Below are 24,516 nucleotides of genomic sequence, written 5' to 3'. Positions count from 1 at the left end.
AGGCACTGCTCCCGTGGCCCACCCTGGCCTGTCATGGTCATGGGCCACCAGATCCTTTTGCCAGCAGCACTTTCCCTCTGGCAGCAGCACCTTCACTCTTCCTTCCCCCGGGTCCTGATCCCTGCACCACCCACACCCCCCTTTGATGGGTGTAGTTACACCAGCATCTTACATGGCCAACAGCAAATTCTCCTACTAAAACTGGGGAAACATAGAGTTTTAATATGCGCTTATATATATGATTTCCTTTATGTTGGCATAAGGGAGGCTGCCCTGTGTTTAACCCCTTTCTAGCTACCAAACCTAAACACTACCACAGCTGTGTGGTCAACTCCTAAAGCTAACAAAATTTCAGCCAGCAAAGCACAGAGTCAGAGTCGGGCATGTGTGAGTGCCCTGACGAATCCAAATATTCCCATGCTGGAATGAGCCCCCCAGGGACACCACTATTGGACATTTGATTTGGATGGCCCGACCTCCAGGGCTCGAGAGGGGAATGGTTTTTTCCCCACGGCTTGGTACAGGCAACGAAATATCTCATCTCACCAGGCTTTTTTCTCACAGAATGGTGTAGGCTGGAAGGGAGCTTAAAATCCACCTCATTCAAACCCCTTCTTTCATGGGCAGGGACATCTGCCATTAGACCAGCATGCTCCAAGCCCCATCCAGCCTGGCCTGGGGCACTGCCAGGGATCCAGGGGCAGCCACAGCTGCTCTGGGCACCCTGGGCCAGGGCCTGCCCACCCTCCCAGCCAGCAATTCCTAATTCCCAATGTGCCAAAATCTGTGCCTGCCCTCTGGCAGTGGGAGCCATTGCCTGGGTGCTGTCCCTGCCTGCCTTGTCCCCAGGGGCTGTGCAGCTCTCCTGGAGCCCCTGGAGGCCCTGGCAGGGGCTCTGAGGTGTCCCTGGAGCTTCTCTGGTGCAGCTGAACAGCCCCAGCTGTGCCAGGCTGGCTCCAGAGCAGAGGGGCTCCAGCCCTGGCAGCAGCTCCGTGGCCTCCTCTGCACTGGCTGCAGCAGCTCCAGCTCCTTGTGCTGCTGCAGCCCAGGGGTGGGTGCAGTGAATTTCTCCCTTGCACCCACATTTACTGGATCCTTTTCCAACAGACCAGCCATGGAATGTCTGCCAGCAGGCAGGAGCACCAGCACTGAAATGGTGATTTCAGCTCGCAGGGCTGTGTGACAGCAGCAGGCACGGGATCCCTGTCTCCCCGTGCCACTCGCCACACAGAGAGGGTGCTTGAGGAACGCTTTTCCTTGCAAACCCTGGGGCTCACAGCTTCAGTCTGCTCTCTTGACATGAGCTGCTGGAGTGGAAGGAGACTGGCTGCAGCCAAAACGGCTTCACAGCCCAGACTTTGAACATTGCTTGAGAGCTCTGCTCTCAAAATAATGCATAAAAATAGAAGCAGGGCCACAAGCTTAGCTATTCCTAATGTGCACAAAAGGATGGGAGGGTGCCAGGAGCCAGCCTGCGCTGCCTCTGCCCCTAACTTCAGCCTGGCTTGCTCTCCGCTACCTCCCCTGACTGGCTTTTCACTGCTGTGAAAAGGAGAGACATACCCCCAAAAGAGCAAAGTGTGTTTGTTATTGACCCTCGCCTGGAAAGTGTATGAAGAGGGATCAGCTCTGTTTGTTTGTACCCGGTAATGATGTCAGGAAAAGGGTTTTTTTTCTTCCCCAAGTCTGGTTTTATCCCCTTTGTTGGAAGTGCCTTTGGTGAGTCTCACACCCCGGTGCTGTTAGCAAAACAATTAGGTTAACAGTGCCTTGGCTCCAACTGTCTGTCAAAGGCTGAATTGCAATGCAAATTAACCCGGCTTTGGCTCTTCAAAGCCAGCTGGGTTCAGGAGAGGTCCCCAGAAACCCCCGTGAGAACGGAGCGCCGGGGCTGGGCAGGGTGGGCTCGCCGGGGTTTTTACATCCAGGACCTAATGTGTTTGGCAGGAGGGATGCAAAGCGCTCGGCAAACACGCTATACAAATGTAACACATCGCATGAGCCCTTTCAACACTCCCAAGGGGCTCAGGAGAAACGCGGGGAGGGACTTTTTAGTAGGGCCTGGAGTGACGGGACAAGGGGCGATGGTTTTACACTAAATTAGGGGAGATTCAGGTTACGTAGAAGGAAAAAATCCTTGTCTGTGAGTGTGGGCAGGCCCTGGCACAGGTTTCCCAGAGAAGCTGCGGCTGCCCCTGGATCCCTGGCAGTGTCCAAGGCCAGGCTGGACAGGGCGGGAGCAACTTGGTCTGGTGGAAGGTGTCCCAGCCCTGACAGACAAGGTGGAACGAAATGAGCTTTAAGGTCCCTTCCAGTCTAAACAATTCCTGAATTCTGTGACTCGAACATGTTTTATTTCTCCTCAGGGATTAGCAGCGCCCTTCCTGCATTTCAGGACAGGTTTCTGGCCCAGGGTGACACTTGAGCAAAGCATCCAGAGCAGGGCAGGCTGTGGGTATCACCCTGATTTCCAAGCATCCCCTCAGCCCAGGTCTCGTTCCCATACTTATCAGCTCCATTATGTTTATTTCTGTATTTTCCATATGGGCACATACATATGGTCTGCTTAAACAAGTTTGCAGGGTTAATTGGAAAGCAGTTCTTTATCAGTTATTTAATATTTAGCACTTCTGGGACAATTTTCACCTGCAGAGATCACAAAAGCGGGCAAGTGCGGATGGCCCAGCTGTACCTGTGGGAAATCAGAGGTGCCAAATCCCAGGTCCCTACTCACAGGGAAAGGCAGGTGCCCAGGGTCACCTAGAGAACCTACGGCAGGGCCAAAAATTCATATTAGCTCCTAGACCCCCTTCCTGTCCTCCACCTCCTCCCAGCACATGGCACACTGTGTTTTTTGTCACTTCCCTCATGACAATAAAGTAATCCTAGCTGTCAGGGCTGAGGGAAGGGAGCTACAAGGGGGAAAATTAAAAAAGGAGATTTTAATCTCATTTGTAACAGCCTGGCAAGTTTTGAAAAATTAAAAAGTATAACGTGTGGATTAATGAGCACGTCCAACATGTCTTTGACCAGCAAATATTGGAATGAGAAGGAACATTTTTTCCCCCCTCCTGATTTGCTATACACATCAGAGGGAAAAGAGATTGAGGTTCTCTGAGGAAGTGAGGAAATCAGTCTCAGTGTATGTGAGGTCACTCCACAGGCTGTAGGACAAGACATTGAACTAAAAATACTACCCAAATTCCATTTTTGAGGGTGCAGAAGGCACCATTTTAAAAGCAATGGGACTTTTTTAGCATGTGCAGAACTAAATGGTGATGCTGTTCTGATTTGGCCCCTGCTGTCACCTGAAGACTGGAGGGCTGTGCCCTGGACTCCCCTCCCACCTTTAATTATTTGGAGGTGAAGCAAGGAGTCAATTGCCTTCCTCAGACTCCAGCTTTGTAACGAGGCTTCCTAAACTATTCTTTCTGATGCCAGCGAACAGCATTCATCCCCTTCCCAGTGTTTTTCCAGCTATTTATCTGGATTTTGAGCAGATTTTTGTACCAGGCTAGGTATAGTCTGGTTAACATTTAATAAGCCTGCCCCAAATCTAGCCACTTTCTGACTAATTTAGATCCAGATTCTGCAAATGCCAGGCATGTTTGTCGCATCCCTGACCTGCTCATGTGAATATAGGCAGAACTGGGCATTTAAATTATCCCTGCCCTCCTGCCTGCCCCAAATTCAGGGATCCAAGACACACACCCCAGGGATGCCCTGCCTGCGCGGGATGTTAGTTTGACGTGTGCTCTACCTGGTGTCACTTTTAGTCGGGTGCATTCATTTCAGACCTGTCTTTGGCTTTGGATTTGAGCCGGGCTTGCTCATAGCAGCCATGATTTAAGAGCCCCAGCTCCTACTTCCGACACGACAACTGCCTCGGAGAGTGACCTTAGAGCACCTCATCCGCCCGCAGCTATTCTGCGAGAAGGGAGCCGCTCCTCCGTGGGAGTGCGTGCAGGACGGGGACCCCTGGGGAGCTCCGCTGCCCTGCCAAGCCTGGCGCTAGGCAGTCTGGCCGGACTTCCCAGCGCGGCCGCAGAGCGCACCAAGGCTGGGCGAGAGCGCAGCCTCTTGGCGGCTCGGTTTTCCTCAGCCTCTGCCGCTCCGGGGTTGGAACGGGGGAATCTGCGGAGCGCCCAGGGTGCCAGGGGTTGTTGCCGCCAGCAGTGCCCGTAACGCGAGTGCCGGAGCGCGACATGCCCGTCATTTCTGCTTCGCGTTTGGAAGCGGAGCGCACCGAGCCTCCGTGGTGTATTTTCCTGTCCTTCTGGTGACAGGTGCTGTAAAAGCACAAATTATTACTATTATTACTATTATTATTATTACTATTATTATCATCATCATCATTATTATTGTCGCTGCATTTTGTGATGTGCCCTCGTTCCGTACCCAGAGCCGTGTCGTTTTTTTAATGTTTTACGCTGCTTTGCTCTAACATTCCGATGTTTACAGCGACCACCGGCACACCCCAGCCCCGGGAGCTCCCCACCCTGTGCCCCGCGGGGTGCGGGGGGGGACACCCCATTCTCCCCGCACCCCCACCCAGGAGCAGGTACGAAGGGAGGCATCGGGATGGGGTGGTGGGGACACACGGACAGCGGGGGGAGCTGGGGAGGGGACACACGGACCCACAACCTCCCCGCAACCCGAGCCGCCTCTTGCGCAAGGCGGTTGGAGATAAATATAATATATAGATATATTTGTTTTTTTTTTTTTTTTTTTCCCCCGGAGCGACACGGTGTCTAGACGCCCACGTGACGGGGCCGGGGCCGGGCCGGGCCGGGCCGCTGCGCACTGCGAAGCCGCCGCCGCCGCCGGTGCGGGGGGGCCGGGGGAGGGCGCAGGCACCGCGCCGGCTCCGCTCCCGCCGCGCCCCGCGCCGCCGCCGCCGCTCCCCCCGCACGCAGCCGCGGGAAGGAAGGCGGAGGTGCGGGGAGGGCGGGCGGCTGACTGCGGAGAGCGGAGGGGCGGGCGAGGGAGGAGGGGGAAAGGGGGAGGAAAAAAAAAAAAAATAGAAAAGCCCACGAAAGGAGGAGGAGAAGTAGGAGGAGGAGGAGGAGGGGAAGGAAGGCAGGAAGGAGGAGTGAAGAGCAAAAAAAAGGCACCGCGGCAGAGGCGCCGGCAGCAGGGAGAGGGTCGGCGGCCGGCGGGCACCCCCGCACCCATGTAAGCTCCGCCGGGAGCGGCGGGCCCGGCTCGGCCCGGCGCGGCTGCTGGGGAAGGCAGGAAGGAAGGGACATAGCCCCACTTTTCTCCTTTTTTATTTTTTTATTTTTAATTTTTTTTATTTCCTTTCTTTCTCTTCGTAGCAGCCGGATCAAGACTCCGTGTGGATTAAACCTTTGGAAAGAAGGAGGGGGAAAAAAAATAAAAGCCCACCCCGAAACCCCCACATGAGGACGACCTGGGCTTTTTAAAAGGGATACAACACTCTGGATGCGCTCGTTCGCCTCTTTTGTGACAGATGCTTAAACCGACGTCCAAACCTTAGGGTTGGTGTTTTGGGGTTTTTATTTTTTTTTTTAATTTCTTTTTTTTTTTTACCCTTTTTTTATAGACGCCTTTTTGGCTCGCTCTTTTTTCCTTTTTTGCCTGCTGGCTCTGCCCTGCGCCGCATCCCCGCCGCCGCCGCGCCCGCTCCCCGGCGTGGCGGGTTGATGGGTGCCGCGGCCCCGGGGCGGCCGAGGCTCCCCCGCGGCTCGGGCCGCGCTCCGCACCCGCGCACGGCGGCGCGGCGCCGGCAGCCCCCGCCCGCCTGCCCCCGCCACGGGCGCCGCGGGCTCTAGACGGGGATTTTTTCGTTTTTCTTTGCTTTTTTGGGCAACGCCGGAGCAAGCGGCGACTCTCTCTCCCTTCCCTTCCCCCCACCTTTATTTTATCCCCCTTTTTTTTTTCTTCTTATTCTTGTTCTCAGTTTTGATTTTTTTCTTCTCGATCCGATTTTTCTGTAAATTTTCTCGCAGCGGGAGGAGGCGCGGCCGGCGCATCCCCCCGCGGGAGGCGGCGGGACCCGCGGCCCCAGCGCGGAGACTGGCGCATGCCACAGCCCGCCTCGGCTCCGCTGCCCCCCGCCGCTGTCCCCCGCCGCCGCCGCATCCCGCCTGCCGGCCCCTTCATGCTCGGCGGACGACATGCCCGTTTTGTAGCCGGGGGCCCCTCCTCTCGTCCCGCATGTTCAGGACCAAACGCTCGGTGCTCGTCCGGCGGCTCTGGCGGAGCCGCGCGCCCGGCGGCGAGGAGGAGGAGGAGGCGGCGGCGGGCGAGCCCGGCGCGGCGGCGGCGGTGGCCGAGCCCCGGGCGCACTTGGGCGGGGGGCGCGGGTGCTGCCCGGGCAAGGCGGGCCGCGGCGGGCGGGCTGCGGCGGGCGCGGAGGCGGAACTGAAGGCGCTGACCCACGCCGTGCTGAAGCGGCTGAAGGAGCGGCAGCTGGAGGGGCTGCTGCACGCCGTGGAGTCCCGCGGCGGGGCGCGGACCCCCTGCCTGCTGCTGCCCGCCAAGGCCGACTCGCGGCTGGGACAGCACTGGTACCCGCTGCCCGTGCTGCTGTGCAAGGTGTTCCGCTGGCCCGACCTCCGCCACTGCTCCGAAGTGAAGCGGCTATGTTGCTGTGAATCCTACGGCAAGGCTCACTCCGAGCTCGTCTGCTGCAACCCGCACCACCTCAGCCGGCTCTGCGAGCTAGGTACGGCGGCGGGCATGCCAGGGGATGCGGGTCATGCGGGGGATGGAGGGGTCAGAGGTGTGCGGGGCTTGGAGGGATGTGGGAATACAGGGGAATGGCGGGCATACGGGGCTGCAGGGGATTCAGGGGTGCTGGAGGGCATGCGAGAGGTGGAGGGGATGCAGCGGCGCGGGGGCTGGAGGTGTGCAGGGGAGGGACGGGATACGGGGGAATGGAGGGGATGGGGTGCAGGGGATGGAGAGGATGGCAGAGTGCAAGGGAGGACCCAGGGGCTGGAGCTGTGCAGGGGTTGGAGGGGATGCATGTATGGAGGAGATACAGGCATACGTGGATGCAGCCCCGCTCACCTCCCGGCCTACAAAACTTTTTTTCCCTTCTGGAGGAAAAAATAAACCAAACCAAACTAAAACCGGCCCGCTACAAACAACCCAGAACACGCACAAAAACTTTCCTTTGCCGTGGTTTATGTACTTCCTTTTGCATTTAGGGGAGGGGGCGACGCCCCCACCTCGGGACCCCCTGCCCTCCCCCGGCGCTGCCTCCCCGCCGTCCCCGAGCGCTGCCGGGGGATTAAGGGCCGGGCGGCCCCGGCGCTGCCGCGGCTCCGCCGAGCCAAGGAGGCCCCGATCAGACAGCCCGAGCGGCAGATAGCAGGGAGACTGGCGCCAGACGGCCCCTTTTGTTTATCTGACAGCTAAATATCAAGGCAATCACCGCCTCGCTGCCCTGCCTCCAACCCCCAGAGCTAAGACAAACAGTTTTGCTAAAAGAATGCCACTGTTATCATAAGTTCCTATCTTTTTTCTTTTTTTTTTTTTTTTCTTTCTCATGGCTCTGCCTTTATTTTCTCTGTACTTCTCTAATTCCAGAGTCTCCCCCTCCACCCTACTCCAGATATCCAATGGATTTTCTCAAACCAACTGGTAAGTGGACTTTTTTCAATGCAAGTGTAAGAGATAAAAAAATGGCATAACAGCCCCTTTATCGGGGAAAGAGTCTCCTGGCTTTGTCATGCGTTTTGCTTTTGGGTTGCTTGTGTGCTTCTGTGCCTCCTGCTACCCTTGTAAGAATTAACATATAATTTATCTAAGCCACTCTGTGCACAAAGTAGGGCTTTAAAACTCTGGCAGTAAACTTCAGAAGGGATTATAGTGCAGTGCAGGCCTGCGCTGCTTGAGTCAGCCAGGAAAACCATAGACTCCAGTTGGAAATGGCAGCGCTTCTGCAGCCCTGGGTGAATTTTTAGGGATTTAGGTTGGGATCCAGCACAGCATCTCCCTGATGCCTGAGAATCCCAGTGAACCTTGACAGATGGACTGGTTGGTTAGAAATCTCTCTAAGTTTTATAGGAGCCTAATCCTACCTCATCAGGATGGGGGGAAAAAAATGGGAAAAGAGTCTGAAAAGTTATTTTTTTAACCTTTTAAAAACTTGAATTTCTTAGCACCACTGTGCATGCCTGTTGCCTGTAATTGAATGTCAGGGTGCCAGGGGAGAAGCCCATTTGAGGCTGGCACCGGCTCTCTTGCGGTTGTCTGCATAAACTCTTGGTTGGCAGCGAGCTCGCCGGGTGTGAGATAAATGAGGCTGGCAGGAGGAGGAGAGCCGGGGAGGAGAGTCGGAAGCGCGGGGAGCTCGGCAGGAGCGGCTCCCGGCTTCCCGGGGATGAGTGGCTCTGCAGTGAGTGGGCTGCAGCACCGTGGTCCCTGCGGTCGCGTCCCGCGGTCCTGGCACCGCTGCAGGGCGGCAAGGGGGGATGCTCAGATATTCCTGAAGATGGTTTGGTTGGGGTTTTTCTGGCCAACAGAACGGCGTCTGAGAAATTACCTTTCTGCAGGGTCTCAGGGCTAAAAGAAACCCCATCCTTGAGGCTGCTCTGGTTCGGTGGTGGGGGTCTCATCCTGCCAGCTGCCTCCTCAGAGGCTGGACTGTCCTTATCCCCCTCTGCAAACTCCTTGGGAACACTAATGAGTTTTTTTTTTGCCTTTGGGAAATAAACAAAGCTGTTTAACAAACAATTGGGTTGCAAAGCATGAACTATCTTGCCTTGGTGTGAAAAAAACAGGAGATAAGGGCTCATGAATGAAAGAGGGACATAGGGAGCAGGTTGGGCATCCAGAGCATGTGCTGGGATGCAGAAGGGTTGTTCTGTAATAAACTCTGAGGGTCTGCTGGGTCATGAAGCTTTGTGCCTTACACATAATTTTGGCTGCATCCCTGCAGTGCTCCCCCAAAAGTTCCTATTTTTTTGCCTTTATGGCTTTTCTCTGCACTCATTGATGATCCTGGCATGGGATGCGAAGGGGATTGGAGCTGCAGGAGAGAAGGGTTAAACTTGGTTTTGGTTTCCTGTAAAGATGTTAGGATAAAATCTAGTAGCAGGATTTAAACATCCAATCTGCCTCTGCCAGGATCTCATTTTCAGTTAGCCGAATGATATATTTATTCATTAGCAAGTGTTGACATAAGGTAGCAAAATGTGTGTAAACAGAAAAGCCGCAGAACATGAATGTGCCATTTCGAAAGGAAAAGTTATTCCTGTCGGCCAATAGGAAGTGATTAACGCTGCCCATCGGAAACACAGAAACGACTGGGTTACTCACCAAAAAGTCCTCCTTTTTTTTCCTTTTTGAAAGAAAAATGCACTTGGCAGCTGAGCCCCGGCTGGCGGGGCTGTGACAGGCACCGGCGGAGCCTGCAAGTCTGTGGTGGCAGGTGGGTTCTGCAAGCTCAGGGTTTCTCAGCATTTCCTCTGCAGGGGCACTGAGGGTTTCCTGTCCCAGACTCTCTGCCATCTCCCGTGGCAGCTGCGTGTTGAGGACTGTGGGAAGGTGTGAGGAATTTTTACCTGGCTGGTGCCCATCAGCTGTATTCTCACCTGGGGCCTTGAGTGGGGACAGTCCCTGTGTTTGGGCTGTGACAGTGGAGCTGGGAATGTGCATCCAGCAGGAAACTTCTGCTTTTCCATCAATCATGATGGTGGTGGTGAAAGTTAAGTGTTTAGTGCTGTGTCTTGTGCTTCATATGGAGAGATAGGCAGATAATAACCCTGGACTGGTGTGAGCTCTCGCAGAGGTTGCCAGATCAGAGAACCAAAAAGTTTCTGTTGGAAGGGTCCCTAAAGACCATCTAGTCCAAACCTCCTGCAATGAGCGGGAGCATCTTCAACTAGACCAGGTTGCTCCAATCCCATCCAGCCTGACCTTGAATGTTTCTGGGATGGAGGATCTGCCATCTCTCTGGGCAACCCGTGCCAGTGCCTCACCACTGCCATCATTAACCATTTCTCTCTTCAATCTTGTCTAAATCTCTCTTCTCTTTTTGTTTAAAACCCTTAACCATTGGGGATTAAATCAGTTTCTCTGGAGGTGATGGAGGCTGAGACAGGCTGCATTGCATGCTGTAGGAAAGCAGGGATGGACAAGGAGCTGGGATTCTGCTGCAGGCAATGAAATGTCACATCAGGCTGTGTTGGTAGGATAGATCTGGTATTTGTGTACTTGTCATAGAACAGACAGATCTGCCCTTGATGGCTGAGTTACCTGAGGGAAGGCTGTGGGTCAGCTTGGCTTTCTCATTCATAGAATCCCATAATGGTTGGGGTTGGAGTGACCTTAAAAGTCATCTCGCTCCAAGGCAGGGACACCTTCCACTAGAACAGGTTGCTCCAAGCCACCTCCAGCCTGGTCTTGGACACCTCCAGGGATGAGGAGGACCTTTATCAAGGAGAGAACTTTCCTCACAGAGGATGTTGGCAGGGATGGATGATGGAGGTGTGTGGCTCTCAGCATTCCTGATGTCCCTGCTGGAGCTTGCAGCTCTGCTGAAAGTGAGATGGATAGTAGCACCCTCAAATAATCCAGGCAGATTTTGACTCAGCTTTAAGTGGGACAAGGGGCTGCAAGTGGCTCCGTTGTGCTGTGGCGTGACTGGACTTGGTGGTTCTGGTGTGTGTGAGAGTGCCGGAAACTCGCTGGGATGTCGCTGTGGGGCCGAATGCCCTGCTGTGGTGTCAGCTTTCGGGGGAGCTGGAGGTTTGGCAGCTCCCAGGAGCTATTTGACACCTTGCAAGGTTGGGCTGGTGGCCACAGGGAATAATTGTGTGTCTCTGCAATGGTTCCGTGCTGTGGGAAGGCAGAGCTGGGAGGAGATTGGTGTGCCCCAGGCTGGACAAATGTCTGATCCTCGACCTCTCTGGTGCTGAGGGTAAAACCAGCCCAGTGTCCACTCCTAAGGAGAGCCCCAGCAGATCTGCGGGTGGTAGGATGAGAGGCCAACAATGAATCCAGCCACGCACAGGGCAGACACCCCATGAGGGTTCTGCCTTTGGCTCATTCCACACCTGACTCTCCTGGCTGGTCTAGAGTTGAGCTGCACCAGCCCTGAGTTTTGGAAAGAGAATTCCAAGGGTGATTAATGGATGGGGGAATTGTCCTCTGGGTGATGGGACATAGGAAGAGAGCTGGGGAAGAAGCATGGAAGCACATCACCCCATTGCTAGGGTTGTGTGTTTGGAGTTTGGCTTGGAGTCTGTCCTGCCTGATGTGGTAATAGAGAACCTGGTCATGTACGATCTCTACAGCAAGACAGCGATGTCCCTTACCCCAGGAACTCCTCAGGGAGCTGCAGCTGCAGGCACAGGGAGCCCAGGGCAGGCAGAGGGGTCCAGCCTGTGTTCAGAAAGCATCTGTAGCTCAAGCAGTTGAAGCAGTCACAGGGGAATGGCGGGGAAATCTCCTGTTTGGATTAGAAAGAGTTAAAAAAGTAAAAACCCTATTCTTTAAAGCATAGAAAGCACGACAAGGCATTTAGAGAGCGTATCATATACAGTATTTCACAAGTAAGTCTATTTCCTGTCTCCCCTATTGTTTTCAGTTTGATTAAGTATATCCTGTTAAACTGTATATTCCTGTTAGGGCTTTTACTTTACTCTGATAAAATGAGGTTATGCAGACAGGAATTTCTTATTCACTGGTATTTCAGGGGTGGGATCTGGCAGAATTGCTTTATCAGTAGGGAGAAAATCATCTCAGCTCTCCTTTTGATGGCCTTGCTTTGGGATACCGATGTGGGCAAAATCAGGGCATAGAGAACCCAAATTTGGAGAAACCCAAAGTCCTTCAGGACCAGAAGTTTGCATGAACTTCGCAGGTCTTCTCAGGCTTGTTCTTTAGCTTATGGTCCCACCTGGTAGTGACCAAAAAGCTGAAGTTGTTCTGTAGGACCAAGGGATCAGTGTTGTTCTGATTTTTGTCACCTGGAAGAGCAGGCTGAGGGTAGGAGGGGTCCAAACCTTGATCCTCCAGCACCTGCTGGAGATTGGGAGAAACCTCTGAAGGAGCATTGGGAGAAACCTCTAGAGGAGCAGCCAGTGTTACCCTGCCCTTTGGTGGTGCCCAGAGGAGTGGGTCCCGTTGCCCAGGAGGTGGCAACAAGGTCTGCCAGGTGCTGCTGGTGACAGAACTCGAGCAGGGCACCACAAAGGTGCAGAAGGGCAGCAATGAGACGTTTCCCTTTCGGTTCCCATTTCGGTGAGTTACAGGTTTTGGCTAAATTGGGTGCACAAAGCCACGGTTTAAGCATTTTTGGAAGCTCACTTGCATCAGAACGGCGACAACCTTGATCTCCTTAGCCGGTGACTTGTCCAGAGAGGTGGCAGCCAGCCTGTAATTTCTGCCAGTCTATAATCAGAGCTGGCTGGTGATGAAGCGCAGCCTTGACTGAGACAACGAGTTAGGGTGGATGCTTCTTGATGAACTGCCGTCTCTGCACGGACAATTAGTAATCGCTTCCTGCTAAGCCCTTTGGAATGTGTGTTCTGCTTGGGGCGATGCTGGGAGCCTGCAAAGAACCACCTATATACTGACTTTTTTTTTTTTTTTCTCCTTTCCTTCCTCTGCTCCAGCAGATTGTCCAGACTCTGTGCCTTCCTCCACTGAAACAGGGGGAACTAATTGTCTAGCCCCTGGGGGGCTCTCAGGTAAGACATCTCTTGCTGCCCTTGATCTTGGCCGTGGGGCGCGTTGGCTGGGGGTCCTGACAAAAGGCAAAGTGATGCTGGGGGAGTTTTGGGGATGCACATCACTGTGAAGTGTGTGCTCAGAGCAGGAGTTTTGGGGATGCACATCACTGAGAAGTGTGTGCTCAGAGCGGGAGTTGGGTTTAATTTCAGTAGCAGCCGTGTACCTGTTGTGCAGAGGATGTGTTGAAATCCCAGACAAGGTTCTCCATCCCTGCATGTGTCTGTACTTCCTTTGGATTCCAGCCTTATGCTCCATTCATTTTGGGCTAAGGCAGGAAGAGGTAAAAGGACTGAGGCAGGGGAAGGCTAAGCAATTATGGTTGACCATTCATTCAGGTGTGTGGATTATGGTGGGCACAGGTGCAGTCCTACCTTAAAGAAGGATTTGGTGTCAAATCCTTGACTTGGTGGTGGGGGGAATCTCTTGTCTCTGGGATGAGAGCCCTGCTCAGGTTTTGCTCCTGGTAAGGTCACCAGCATCCCACACCTGATGGACAAGACTCGTGGTGCCTGGGGAAAAAAAGATGGCCTGTTTTTATAGAGGATGTTGCAGAGAGAGTTGATGATGTTTTTGTACCCCTTCCTGATATATTCAGTGATTTCCATTGTTTTCCTATTTGCCATCTCCTTCAGCCTCCAGTTGCTGTTAGAGGATGGAGGCTTGTTAGGTACTTTCTCCACCCCTCTTGGAGTTTGTGTAGAGACACAGAGCAGTTTGGGTTGGAAAGGACCTTTGAAGGTCACCCAGTCCAACTCCCAACCCCATTTCCAAGGTGTGATGTCTCCAGCACGTCATCTTCCACCCCAGACTGGCCACCTCAGTGTCTCTACCAGGATTAAAGTGTCTGAAACCATGTACCTGCAGGTACTGGCTGATGTTTGAAGGTGCTTGCCTTTGTGGGGATGTCTCCTTGATTTATGATTTATTCATCACTCTGAAACTGGAATTCGGAATGAGGTCGGCGGCGGCTGCACGCGCGTGCATCTGCCCCTGCCTCTCTCCAGGAATTGCGTTTGGTGTGGATGTGATGTCTTTAAGTGAGCCTTGTTTGTTTTTCTTTGGGTGTAATATATACCCTGTCTGTTATTTGAGAGGGGAGCATATTGTTTGTTCAAAGGCCCTAATGAGAATTAATCAAACGAAGGGGGGAGAGGGAACAGGAAAACTTGTTGCTGTTTGGGTTTTTTTTTTTTTAGAGGCAGAAGGATTTGTGTTTTTTAAATTTTTTTTACCATTGGAGCCTATAGCTTCAGGGAATTAAAAAAAAAAAAAAAAGGGACTGTAGAAAGAAAAAAGACAAGAAGCAAAACAACACAATAAGGATGTTGTTAGATCTTTTTTTTTCTTTTTTTCCTTTTTCCTCCTGAAATACACCCTTTGCAGAGGGGAGGAGAGAGTTCAGTTCCACAGGATACCACATGAAATAAGCAGAGGAAGTACTCGCTTTTAAAAGGGGGCTTTCTGTAAGGTTCAGCCTATTGATAACATCTCGTCTGGCAGCTCTGCTCCCGAAGGGAAGGCAGGAGGTGGGGGCTTGGGCTGCAGGAAATAACATGGCTCGTTCCTGGTGCCTCCCAAAAGGCTGCGGGAAGGGGACCCCCTAGCTCCTTAATTGAGCTTCTTCCCAAATGAAAGCACATTTCCACCTGAAAGTACATTTTTAACTTATTCTATTGCTGTTATTTCATTGGATTTGTTTTTTTTTTTTCCTTGTCTCCCTTATCAAAGGTCCCCCCCCTCCCCAAGCCTGGAAACAGAACCTTTTTACGATCATTAACCACTCTTTTTTCCTCCCCAAATGTAATTGTAGCCATTTAGTTTAATGAGGAGCTGATAGGAGAGTTGACTCTTGAAGGGTTATGGTTAGCTACCCAAGCCCTGAAACAAAGCCGAATGCCTCCACATGAAAGAGCATTTGTTTTGAATTTGCTCTGATTTACTGGCATCTCCCTTCCGCGCGCAGAAGTGCAGTGCTGAAAATTCCCAACTGGAGAGACCCAGTCAAGAAAGGAAAATAAACGCGCTTTGGAGCAATCCTCCAAAGCTCACTTTCTCCTCCTTTTTTCTCCTACCTCCTCCTGCATATTTTAGTTAGGACAAGAGTGTGTTTGAAGAGGGCTTTAATGAGTTATTGGCAGGGTATGTGGCCAGCTTTGGCTTGGTCTTATCTGTGTTTGGGCAGATAGGGATGGGTGATGCTGGGTGGAGAATCCAGCATCCCTCCTCCCCTCCAGACCTGTACAGCGTTGGATTTGCAGCTCCTTGGCAAAAGGATGGCTTAAAAAAGGGGGGGAAAAAAAAGAGTAATTATTTTGCTAATTTGGAAACTGGAGTGGGCGTGTGGGGGAAAGGACATCACAGGTGGTTGGTGGTGGTGCTGGTGGGATCCTGCAGCACTGCAGCCTTTGGTCATTAGTGGGGTGTGGTGGGTGCTGGTGTAGCAGCAGCATCGGCAGCCCTGCTCTGATGTCTTAAAGAGCAGGATTTGGCAAGGAAGATCACTCTCAGCATTGAGAACTCAGGAATGAGGCCAGCCTGGGGTTCATGGCCACTCTGGCAGGGGAATGCATGGGGAGAGGATGGTGGCAAGGGGAGCATTGGAGGGCCTCAAAGTGGGCATCCTTGCAGCTCTCTGTGAGGAGCCTTTGGTGGGGAGGAGCCTCAGATCAGCCTCTGCTGGGCTCTGTCTGTGCTGGGGCTGCAGGCAGTTGTGCTGATGGATACCAGAGGCTCTGGAGGACGTGAGGCGGGGGAGCAGCGTGGCTGGGGCACGCACAGGGAGTGTTTCCCCCTTGTGATAACCACTCTGAGCTGCTCTTTCCCTCCCTCCCTCTTCTTTCTGTTCTCTTCATGACCCAGGAATGCAATCCTGGTTAGTCCTTCACATCATGCTGCTGTCCCCTTCCCATCCCACCTCTGCTCTCTCTTCCCCAGCCATCCCATTATTCTCTGCCTGATGTACCCCTTGCTTCCCCCAAGGCACTGGCTCTCACTTGTGTACTCCTGGCTTTATTTATTTTCTTATATCATCTTTATTTTTGTCGGTGGTCAGCCTGTGGGTAGGTCAGGACTCCTCGCTCACGGTTGCTCCCACTGACACGGCTGTGCTCAGGTATTGCCAGCCAGATCCTTTCTGTCCTCCGTGTGGTTAAAGAGCAAAAATATCCCATTGGGGATAAAAATAACTCCCGTAAATAGGAGACAGAGGGTGGTTTTCCTGTATTTTGAGCTGTCTTGTTCTCAGCAGATGTGTTTGGTTGTGACTTCTTTCAAACAAGCAAAGCCATGGCTGGAGTGCCTGAAGGTGGCTGGCCCAAGGTTTGGTGGCATCAGGTTGGTGGGAGCCAAGGTCTTGTATGACCCATGGAGAAGCCTTGATCCAAGGGTAGAAGTGAGCTGGTGGGGTTGGTGCTGGACCTGCTGGCAAAGCAATGCTCTCAAGAAGTCCAGACCTTGTCCTCAGAGAGGGAGAGCAAGTTGAGCTGGCTTGTGTCTTCGCCACATCCACCGCTTTTTTATAGAGGTTGCTCCTAAAATACCAAACCTGAGAGGTTATCCAGATTTTGGCCTAATTCTGCTGATTTGCCCAAACTCTGGAAGCACCTCAGGCTCTTCAAGAGGCAGTGGCTGTTGAGTTCTTGGCGGGTGCTGGATCAAGGTTCTGCAAGCCTTGAGGCTGGGAAACAAGGCTCTTCTGCAGCAGGCACAGACTCAGTTTCTCCCTCCCAACTCCACACCAAAAACTCAGGGAAAAGATTTCCCCAGGCTGGAAGAGCATTGGCATCGTTCCCTCCTCTGGCTCTCTGTGCTGTGGGACCTTGTCTGGTTCAAGGGACCTCTTGGCTGATTGACATTTCATTCTAAAATTGCGGACAGGCCGGGAATGTTTCACTATGCCTCTGATCCCTGCTGGTATCTGCTCGACGGGGAAGAAGCACCTTGTCCAAATCCGGAGATATTTGCCCCCCAAAGCGGCTTCCCGTCGCTCTCCCCTTGCCCATGTAAACAGGATCCTGTGCTGTTTCTCCGCCAGAGCCCTGCCTGTGTTTTCCCGTTCCCCCTACTTCCACCTCCCTCCCCTACGGAGTTTATAACCTCCTGTGAAATGCCTTTATTTACAAATTGGCATCCTATTATAATCTGAAATTGAGACATCTTCCTGTGGAACTAGGATTGTATATTTGTCCCAGGGATAAACAATTGCTTGGGAATTTTTTTTTTCTTTAAGTCACTTATTTTTGGTTTATTTTTGAGCTTACGTCGTTTCGGTATTTTTTAATTCGCTTTGAGCGTCGCGGGGCGTCGCACCCTTTCCTTCCCAGCCTTGCTGGGAGACATGACCCCCTGCTCCCTGCTTACCTAAAAGCCACAGTCCCGTCCTGGAAAGGACAAGGTTATCAGGGGTTAATGCCAGGATGACAGCACTGGAGCCTCTGGAGCAGAGCAGGCTGCCTGCCAGACTAGGAGCCTCCCGGCTCGCCTCGCACATCATCTGACCGTGGCCGACTGGGAGGAGGGAGCTGGTGCTTGGCACTGACCCCGGGCTCTTGGCTTGGCCACCCGCTCCGGTTCCTCCAAGCCCCGTGAGGGCTTTTTTCTTCTTCTTTTTTTTTTTTTTTTTTTTTTTTTTTTCCTAAGGGGGTTCTCACCCTGTGGGGACCCCCCCTGGGACACAGCTGGGATCCTCCCTCCCAGCTGCGGGCGTTTCACCGATTAAAATCCTTCCAAAGCAAATAGAATCCATTTAATAATTACTTTTAAGTGCTCTAGAGCCTCTTGAGCCTTTCCTAGATACTCTTGTACAATGTGTTTTAAAAAAGAAATGATAGCAGAGGTGCTGCCCCCATTAGATAATTTCAATCCATACCTGTACAGCTTCATTAAACCTATTTTTCAGATGCCAGTAGATTTTCCCAGTCAACGGCGCCTTTGGAAGAGCTGATGACAAAATGCAAAAGACCCCAGAATCAGCAAGTCCATCACAGTGGGGATGGTGGTGGGAAGAGTGATGGGGTCACTTGTGTTTTAATCCCACAACATGGCGCTTTTTAGGGAAGAATGGGGCTAGGAAGGGGAATTTTGGAAGTTGAGTGTCAGTTCAAACCGCACTCCGCTCGCAGTAGCTGTCCTGCTGAGCAACTTGATCACTGGGGACATTTAAAACTCGGTGGGACAAAAACACTCGTAGAGGAGCAGCCCCGGGCTGGCAGGGATGTGGCTGCATCGTTTCCATGCCCACTGTCTGCCAGTGGGTATCGCTTACACTAAAGGAACTAGTAACACTAGCCACGCGCATTTCCCTGCCATGGCCATGGGGGATGCCTGTTTCCAGCCACTGTGGCCAGCACCCTAACCCTCCCTGCTGGCTTACAATGGGGTGCAGGGCATTTTAGGGTGCCCAGGGGAAAGCTGAGTGTAGGATCCCTGTCCCCAGCCCTCGCTGTGCTCCAGCAGGGTGGCGGGTGGGTGCCAACCCCTCTGCCGTCCCCCGCCGGCGTGAATGACCCACGCCGCAGCCTGGCTGCCTGCCTACTGTCACAAAGGAGCTTCCTTCCCAGTTTATTTTCAGCGCTGGGATATTATTAACCGCTGAGGCACAGTCTCTGTTCTAGCCACCCTCGCTTTTTGCCTAAATCGCTTTGTTTTCGCCCGCCGCCGGCGTGGCCGCGGTGCCGCCGGGGTACCGGCTGCGTCACGGCTGCTGTTGAGGAACAGAGGGCACGGAGGAGCCTGATCCTGCACGGGGCTCAGGGCAGGCAAGCAAGGAGCTCGGCAGCTCACAGGATTTCCGCCTGCTGTCTTTGGATTAGCCCCTGGGTTTGTCTTTTTTTTTTTTTTTTCTTTTTTTTTTTTCCCTTCCTCTATTCTTCAACTTCTTTTAATTAATGCAACATCTTGGGTGTTGCTGTCTGCCTCTTTCTCTACAAGTTATTTTACTTTATTTCTCTTTCTTTTTTGACCTTTATTCTTCCATTTTCTTTTCCCATTTTCCCTCTTTTTTCTTCTGTTTTCCTTCACCTTCTTCTCCTTCTCCTTCTTCTCCTTCTTCTCCTTCTTCTCCTTCTTCTCCTTCTTCTTCTCCTTCTTTTTCTCCTTTTTCTTCTTTTTCTCCTTCTTCTCCTACTTTTTCTTCTCTTTCTTCTCCTTCTTTTTCTCCTTCTTCTCGTTCTTTTTCTCCTTCTTCTTTCTCCTTTTTCTCCTCCTCCTTCATTTCCTCCTTCTTCTCTTTCTTCTTCTCCTTTTTCTCTTTTCCCCCTTGACTTTTTTCCCTTCTTTTTCTTCTTCTGCTTCTTTTCTTTCTTCTTCCTGTTTTCCATCTTCTTGTTTCCCTTCTTCTTTTATTTTCCTTCTTAATGCAAGAAAAGAGCTTTTCTGGGCAAGCATTGTAGGGATTTTCCATCCCCATCCAGGCTTGGATCCCCTGTGTACAGACCTGCTGCCACCCTTCAGGGGGTCTTTGCCCATGGGCTCAAGCCATCAGTTCCAAAAAGCTTTTTCCAGGGTATTTTTGGGCTGCTGGGAATGTGATGTGATGCTTGCTAGAACACAGCAAACTCTCATTTCTTTTTTCTTTTCTTTTTGCTTTTTTTTCCTCCCCTGTTTTTTTTTTCCCCTCCCTTCTTTTGGGTTGCCATTTAAATGCGTGATGATAACTTTCACCCTGTTAATTAACAGGAAACATTGGGACAAGACAGGAAATTACATCAGTCTTTTATGAGGAAAGCGCCAAGAAAAAAATGCAAGAAAACATAGTTATTAGTGAAAGGAAAGAAAGTGCCAGGGGAGGGAAAAGAAAGAAAAAGAGAAAAAAGGGGGATAAAACACCATCTCATAGGCCCTGCTTTTCCAAGGGAGGCTGGTCCAGTACTTGATTTTATTTTTATTATGTTGAAAAATATTTGACTAGCAGGGTCACCTTTGCTTGAGCGCGACGGTCCAGCTTCCCAAGGAATTTTTTTTATTTTATTTTCATGCTTTTTCTCAGCTTCCTTCCCCAAACTGTGAGGCCTAGGAAGCTCTTGGCCGGGAGACTAATTTTGGTTTGGCTGCTCAGCCCTTCAAATTGGTCCCCACCCAGTGTCATTATCTTGGTTTTAACTTGCAAGGGGAAAAAAAAAAAAACCCAACAAAAAAAAAAAAAAAAAAAAAAAAAAAAAAAAAAAAAAAACCAAACCAAAAAAAAAAAAAAACCCAACAAAAAAAAAACAAAAACCACCCTGTAAGAGCTGGCTCAGCCCTTCTCTACCCTTTTAACCTCACTACACAAAAAAATCCTTCTGGCTTCAGCCCTGCTGGCTGGGCTGTGCTGGCAGTGCTGGAGCACCGTGGGCTGGTTGCAGGAGGTCCTGGTGATGCTCTTGGTGATGCTCCCATGTGTGGGGAACAGTGCCAGGCTCCGTGGTCCTTCCTCACCCTCCCTCAGCCATCACCTGGGATCCCTGTTGGGATGCTGGGTTTGGTCAGCCAGCTTTGGGGCAAAGTCCTGGCTCCTGTGACTTTTCCCTGAGCATGTGGAAAGGCAAATGTTGCCATTAAAGGAGTAATTCAGTATCGCTCAGGCCCTGAACCTTAGTTGTAAATATGTATCTTAGAGATGTACGTAATAAGCGAGGCTGTATATGGTTAAATAATGAGCAAAATCTATTCAATCTCTGTGTGTAGGTTGAATATGTATAGAGATAATTTATTCCATGTATTATTTATATAATTATATAAGATACAGTCAACATATTATGTATCTATTCTATGGATATATAGGTTCAATATATTCATTGTGTACTGAATGTGTTCCATATTTGTGTAGGATTCTATGTAATGCTTACACAGGTTAGAGAGATTTTGTTCATAGAAGCCAGAACTTCATCAACAAAGGTGACTTTGTGGCTGTTAGGAAGGTGGTGGAAATTCAGACATCTGTCACTTTTGCAAGTGGAGAGGTTGGCTGTGGATCCAGTGATTTTTGGTGATGGAAGGCTGTGGGTCGAATTTATGGGTGATAAAAATTACCAGGTGTCACTGCTGAGGAGGAGCCCCCTCCATGGTGGGTGATGCAAAATAATGCCAGAGGAGCTGAGCGTTTGGTGTGCAAATTGAGGTTTTGAGTAGAAAAGCAGAAAAAATGGCAAAATAGTCAAGAAACTAAGCCATGGGATGAGGCTGTCAGTGACCTCGTGGCTGGGCTCCGGCAGCACCTTCCCAGGCAGAGCGGATGGAGTCAATAACTCCGTAAAATCATTCTTTGAGCAGGAATCAAGTAACAGGAGTTTTATTTGGAAAAGGAGCTGGGAGCCTGAAGTTACATCACTGTGTTTGAACTGATGAATTAATTTTCTTTGGAAGCCAGTCTGAGACTTTTTAGCTCATGATAAGGAACAAACCCATAAATCATAAGCGGAGGCCTGTAGTTTTACTGTTCTTTGTCACAGCCAAGCATGGAAAATGTATCCTGGGTGTCAAGAGCACGAAGCCTTGGCTCACCTGAGAGTTGCACTGCAGTTATTTTCTGGAGAAGCTGGTGTGCTGCTGGGCTTGCCAAGCCCCAGATTCCCTGGGCTTTATCCCTGTGTGAGGATGCTCCTGCGTTTCAGTGATGCCCAAATCCTCTGGGCTTCAGCCCCATGGGAGGATGCTGCTGCATCCCAGTGATGCTCAATTCCCATGGGCTTTGTCCCTGTGGGAGGATGCTGATGGCTGTTGGTGACACCCCAAGTCTCCTGAGTTTTGTACCCAGAGGAGGATGCTGGTGGTTGTTGTGACACCCCAAATCCCCTGAGTTTTGTGCCCATGGGAGGATGCTGCTGGTTGCTGGTGACACCCCAAATCCCCTGAGTTTTGTGCCTGTGAGAGGATGCTGCTGGTTGTTGGTGACACTCCAAGTCTCCTGAGTTTTCTACCCATAGGAGGATGCTGGTGGTTGTTGTGACATCCCAAATCCCCCAAATTTTGTGCCCATGGGAGGATGCTGCTGGCTGTTGGTGATGCCACCCTGGTCACAGCAGGTCCCCTCTCAGGACTTGGCCACCAGAACTGGGGTGAGATGAGCCACGAGGAGCTTTTGGGGCTTTTTCTTAACCTGTGTGCTGCCGACCTGCCCGGGGCAAACCTCTGCTGGCCTCTGTCTGCGGGAAGGGGGTGCCAGCTCCGCCGGAGCGCCGGGAGGGTTAATTACTTAATGAATATAATATTCTCTATAATTGCTGCGCGTTATTAATCCAGAGCAAAGTGAGAGGCGAGGGGAGGGGTGTGTGTGTGCGTGTGCATGGCCAGGCTTGTGAACTCCTTCCCAACGCCATCCGTCCTGTCTGTCCATCCCTTGATTGCCCCCTGCCCGGGCCGTGGCTGGTGCTGTCCGTGTGTCCGTGTGTCCGTCCATCCCTGGGCGGGGATGTACATATTCCATGTACGGCGTGCTCCGCCGCCTGCTCTTAGGAATAGGCGTGATTAGATTATGAAGGCAGACAGAAGTAATGATTAACTTTTTCAGTCTGCCTGCTGTCTCCAGTCTGGCGCTGGGTGTTTTTTTTTCCCCCTAAGTAGGCCCTGGCCCCGCATCGACAGGGTATTAGGTTGTAAAGAAAGCCAGGAGGAATGAAGGCAAGGGAGGGAGGGGAAAGGGGAGGGAGGGAGCCTTTTCCATCGGATCCGGGACTGGAATTTATTGGCAGGAATGCAGTAAATGCTCCAAATGCCAGCCCAGCTAAACAGTTTTCATAATTGTTATGGAGCGGGGCACGACAAACGTGAAAAGGACTTTTGTTCCTACTCTGCTTTTTCCATGGGTTTACATCCCTGCGAGGGAGATGCTGCTCTGGGAAAAGTTGCTGGGAGACGTGGGTTTTTTTTATTTTTTTGGTGTGGGGAGAAACATATATTTACGTCTGTTTTCAGTCTTTAGGGGAGAATTCTGGGTCAGTGTGCTGCAGGGAGAGGGTTGGGGTTTTTTTTCAGTGTTGGAATAAGAGCAGCAATGATGCTGTGTTGTGTGTATGTGTGTAATGCAGTTGGGGAGGGAAAAAAATCCTAACACACATCTGGGTATTGGGTATCCCTTTGGAAATCCTAGACTGCTCTACTTCAGTTTTTATTAAGGCCTTAACAAGGTTTTTAATGTGTAGCCCACATGGCTACACGTTGTTGGTGGAGAGCTGTGGCTTTCCTGGGGGATGTATCCCTGCTCTCCCCAGGGCATCCCAGGGTGCTGGATGACCTTTCCTGCCTTGCAACAGTGAAGCCTGCTTTATTTTTCACTGCAAAAGCTTTTTAAGGTCATCCTCTAACCCCCAGCTGCATTAGAGGGGCTGGTACCCCATGGCTGGCAGTGGCCTCTGGTGGCTCCAGCATCCATGGTGTGATTTATCCCAGAAGGGAGAAGGGCAGGATGCTGCCACAGGAGCCTCCAGCACAGCCAGAGCCAGGAGAGAGATTCTTGGCAAGCTCGTCCCCAGGTCTGATTTGCATTGCAGTAAAGTCAGGAGCCCTTTGTGTGCTGGTTTCTCTTTCTCAGAAGGTTTCTGGCTGGGATCTGGGTTGGGTTTGGGTGGGGAAGAGGTGTGTCCTGCTAGCTGGGGCTGAAGCATGGAGGAGGTGGCTGCTCCTCTCTGGGACCAGCCCTGAGTCACCTGGAGCTCCCAGGGCAGCATCTCACGGGCTGTGCTCTCCAGACGGCTCTCTTGGCTGATTTGTTACAAAAGTGAGATTATTTCGGGTTGCCTCAAGGAAGGGGAGAAGGTTGGAGAATGCACAGGGCAGTGGAGCACCTGCACCACCTCCCACCAGCACAGAACAGCAACAAAACAGGATTTCTGGGGGGTTCCACATGGATCTGTGCACCCCTTTGGATGGCCTGGGAGTCCCAAAAACCCCATGGATTTTGTTGGCTCTGGAAGGGTCTCAGCCCTTGCCGCATCCCTTTGTCCCACCCAACCGTCGAGCTGGAGCTTGGGGAAGGGATTCCCGTCCTACTGCTTTTTTGAAACAAGGGAACAGCTTTCCCACACCTTTGAGGGGTGCAGGAGGAGAGGCAGATAAAGAAGGCTCTTTAAATTAAAACTTCAAAAATAATTAGGCTGACTGTATACTAAACAACAGCAAAGAGGCCCATTTACTGTAAATATTATGAATGGATTTGGCTGGCTTCTTCATCCCCACCCTTCCTCTAAGGCTTTTCTCTGAGCTGAGTCGAAATTCGGCCTTCAGACAGCACGGTACTCTATAATTTGCATGGCTGATGAGGCCTGAAGCCTGGTACGGAGGAAACTGGAGTCAGCTGGCTCCTCTAACCACTGGAGACAGGCAGACAGGCATTTTTGGTGTGTGCCTGCATATTTTCGCCCCCCCACCCCACCACCTTGTAGCTCCAGCCTTGCCTGGCTTTTAAGGAGAATGGTCACAAGAAAAGGGCTCTTCTCTTCTGGAGTCGTTTTTAGCCGTGGTAATTGATTAATCACCGTAATTAGACAGTAGCAGTGACTAATAGGATGTTTATGAATAAAATTTCTGGTTTGGTGGACTCCATGAACTTGGCAGTTTCACTCAGGTTCTTTCTCTGCCGTCCTGTAAATGCAGGGGACATGCATCACCCCATAATTTATAATATATTTTTTAATATTTTTGGACATTACTCCTGGTCCAGCCTTGCCATCTGCCACAGTGGTGTTTGCTCTTGAGCCCCTGTAAGTCTGCAACAACATGCTTGCAGGGCTTTTTTCTTTTCTCTTTTCTCTTTTCTTTTCTTTTCTTTTCTTTTCTTTTCTTTTCTTTTCTTTTCTTTTCTTTTCTTTTCTTTTCTTTTCTTTTCTTTTC

At 51.4% G+C, this 24,516-nt stretch overlaps 1 protein-coding gene across 2 annotated transcripts in view; it reads left to right on the top strand.

Annotated features, from left to right (window-relative positions):
- Positions 1-5,702: 5,702 nt before the first annotated feature.
- SMAD7 (SMAD family member 7) overlaps positions 5,703-24,516 on the top strand; it is a 28,038-nt gene continuing 9,224 nt past the window's right edge. The window contains exons 1-3 of one of the 2 annotated variants that reach the window (XM_059492681.1): positions 5,703-6,691; positions 7,561-7,614; positions 12,600-12,671. In XM_059492681.1, coding sequence (XP_059348664.1) covers positions 6,181-6,691; positions 7,561-7,614; positions 12,600-12,671 — 637 coding nt within the window. In that variant the 5' untranslated portion in view covers positions 5,703-6,180. Of the gene's footprint in view, positions 6,692-7,560; positions 7,615-12,596; positions 12,672-24,516 lie in introns of both variants that reach the window. The other variant, XM_059492680.1, reaches the window with a different exon arrangement.

This window comes from Ammospiza nelsoni, chromosome Z, assembly GCF_027579445.1.
Source record: "Ammospiza nelsoni isolate bAmmNel1 chromosome Z, bAmmNel1.pri, whole genome shotgun sequence".
NCBI classification, from domain to species: Eukaryota; Metazoa; Chordata; class Aves; order Passeriformes; family Passerellidae; genus Ammospiza; species Ammospiza nelsoni.
Note: the sequence above shows the minus strand (reverse complement) of the source record. Positions and strands in the feature narration are given on the sequence as shown.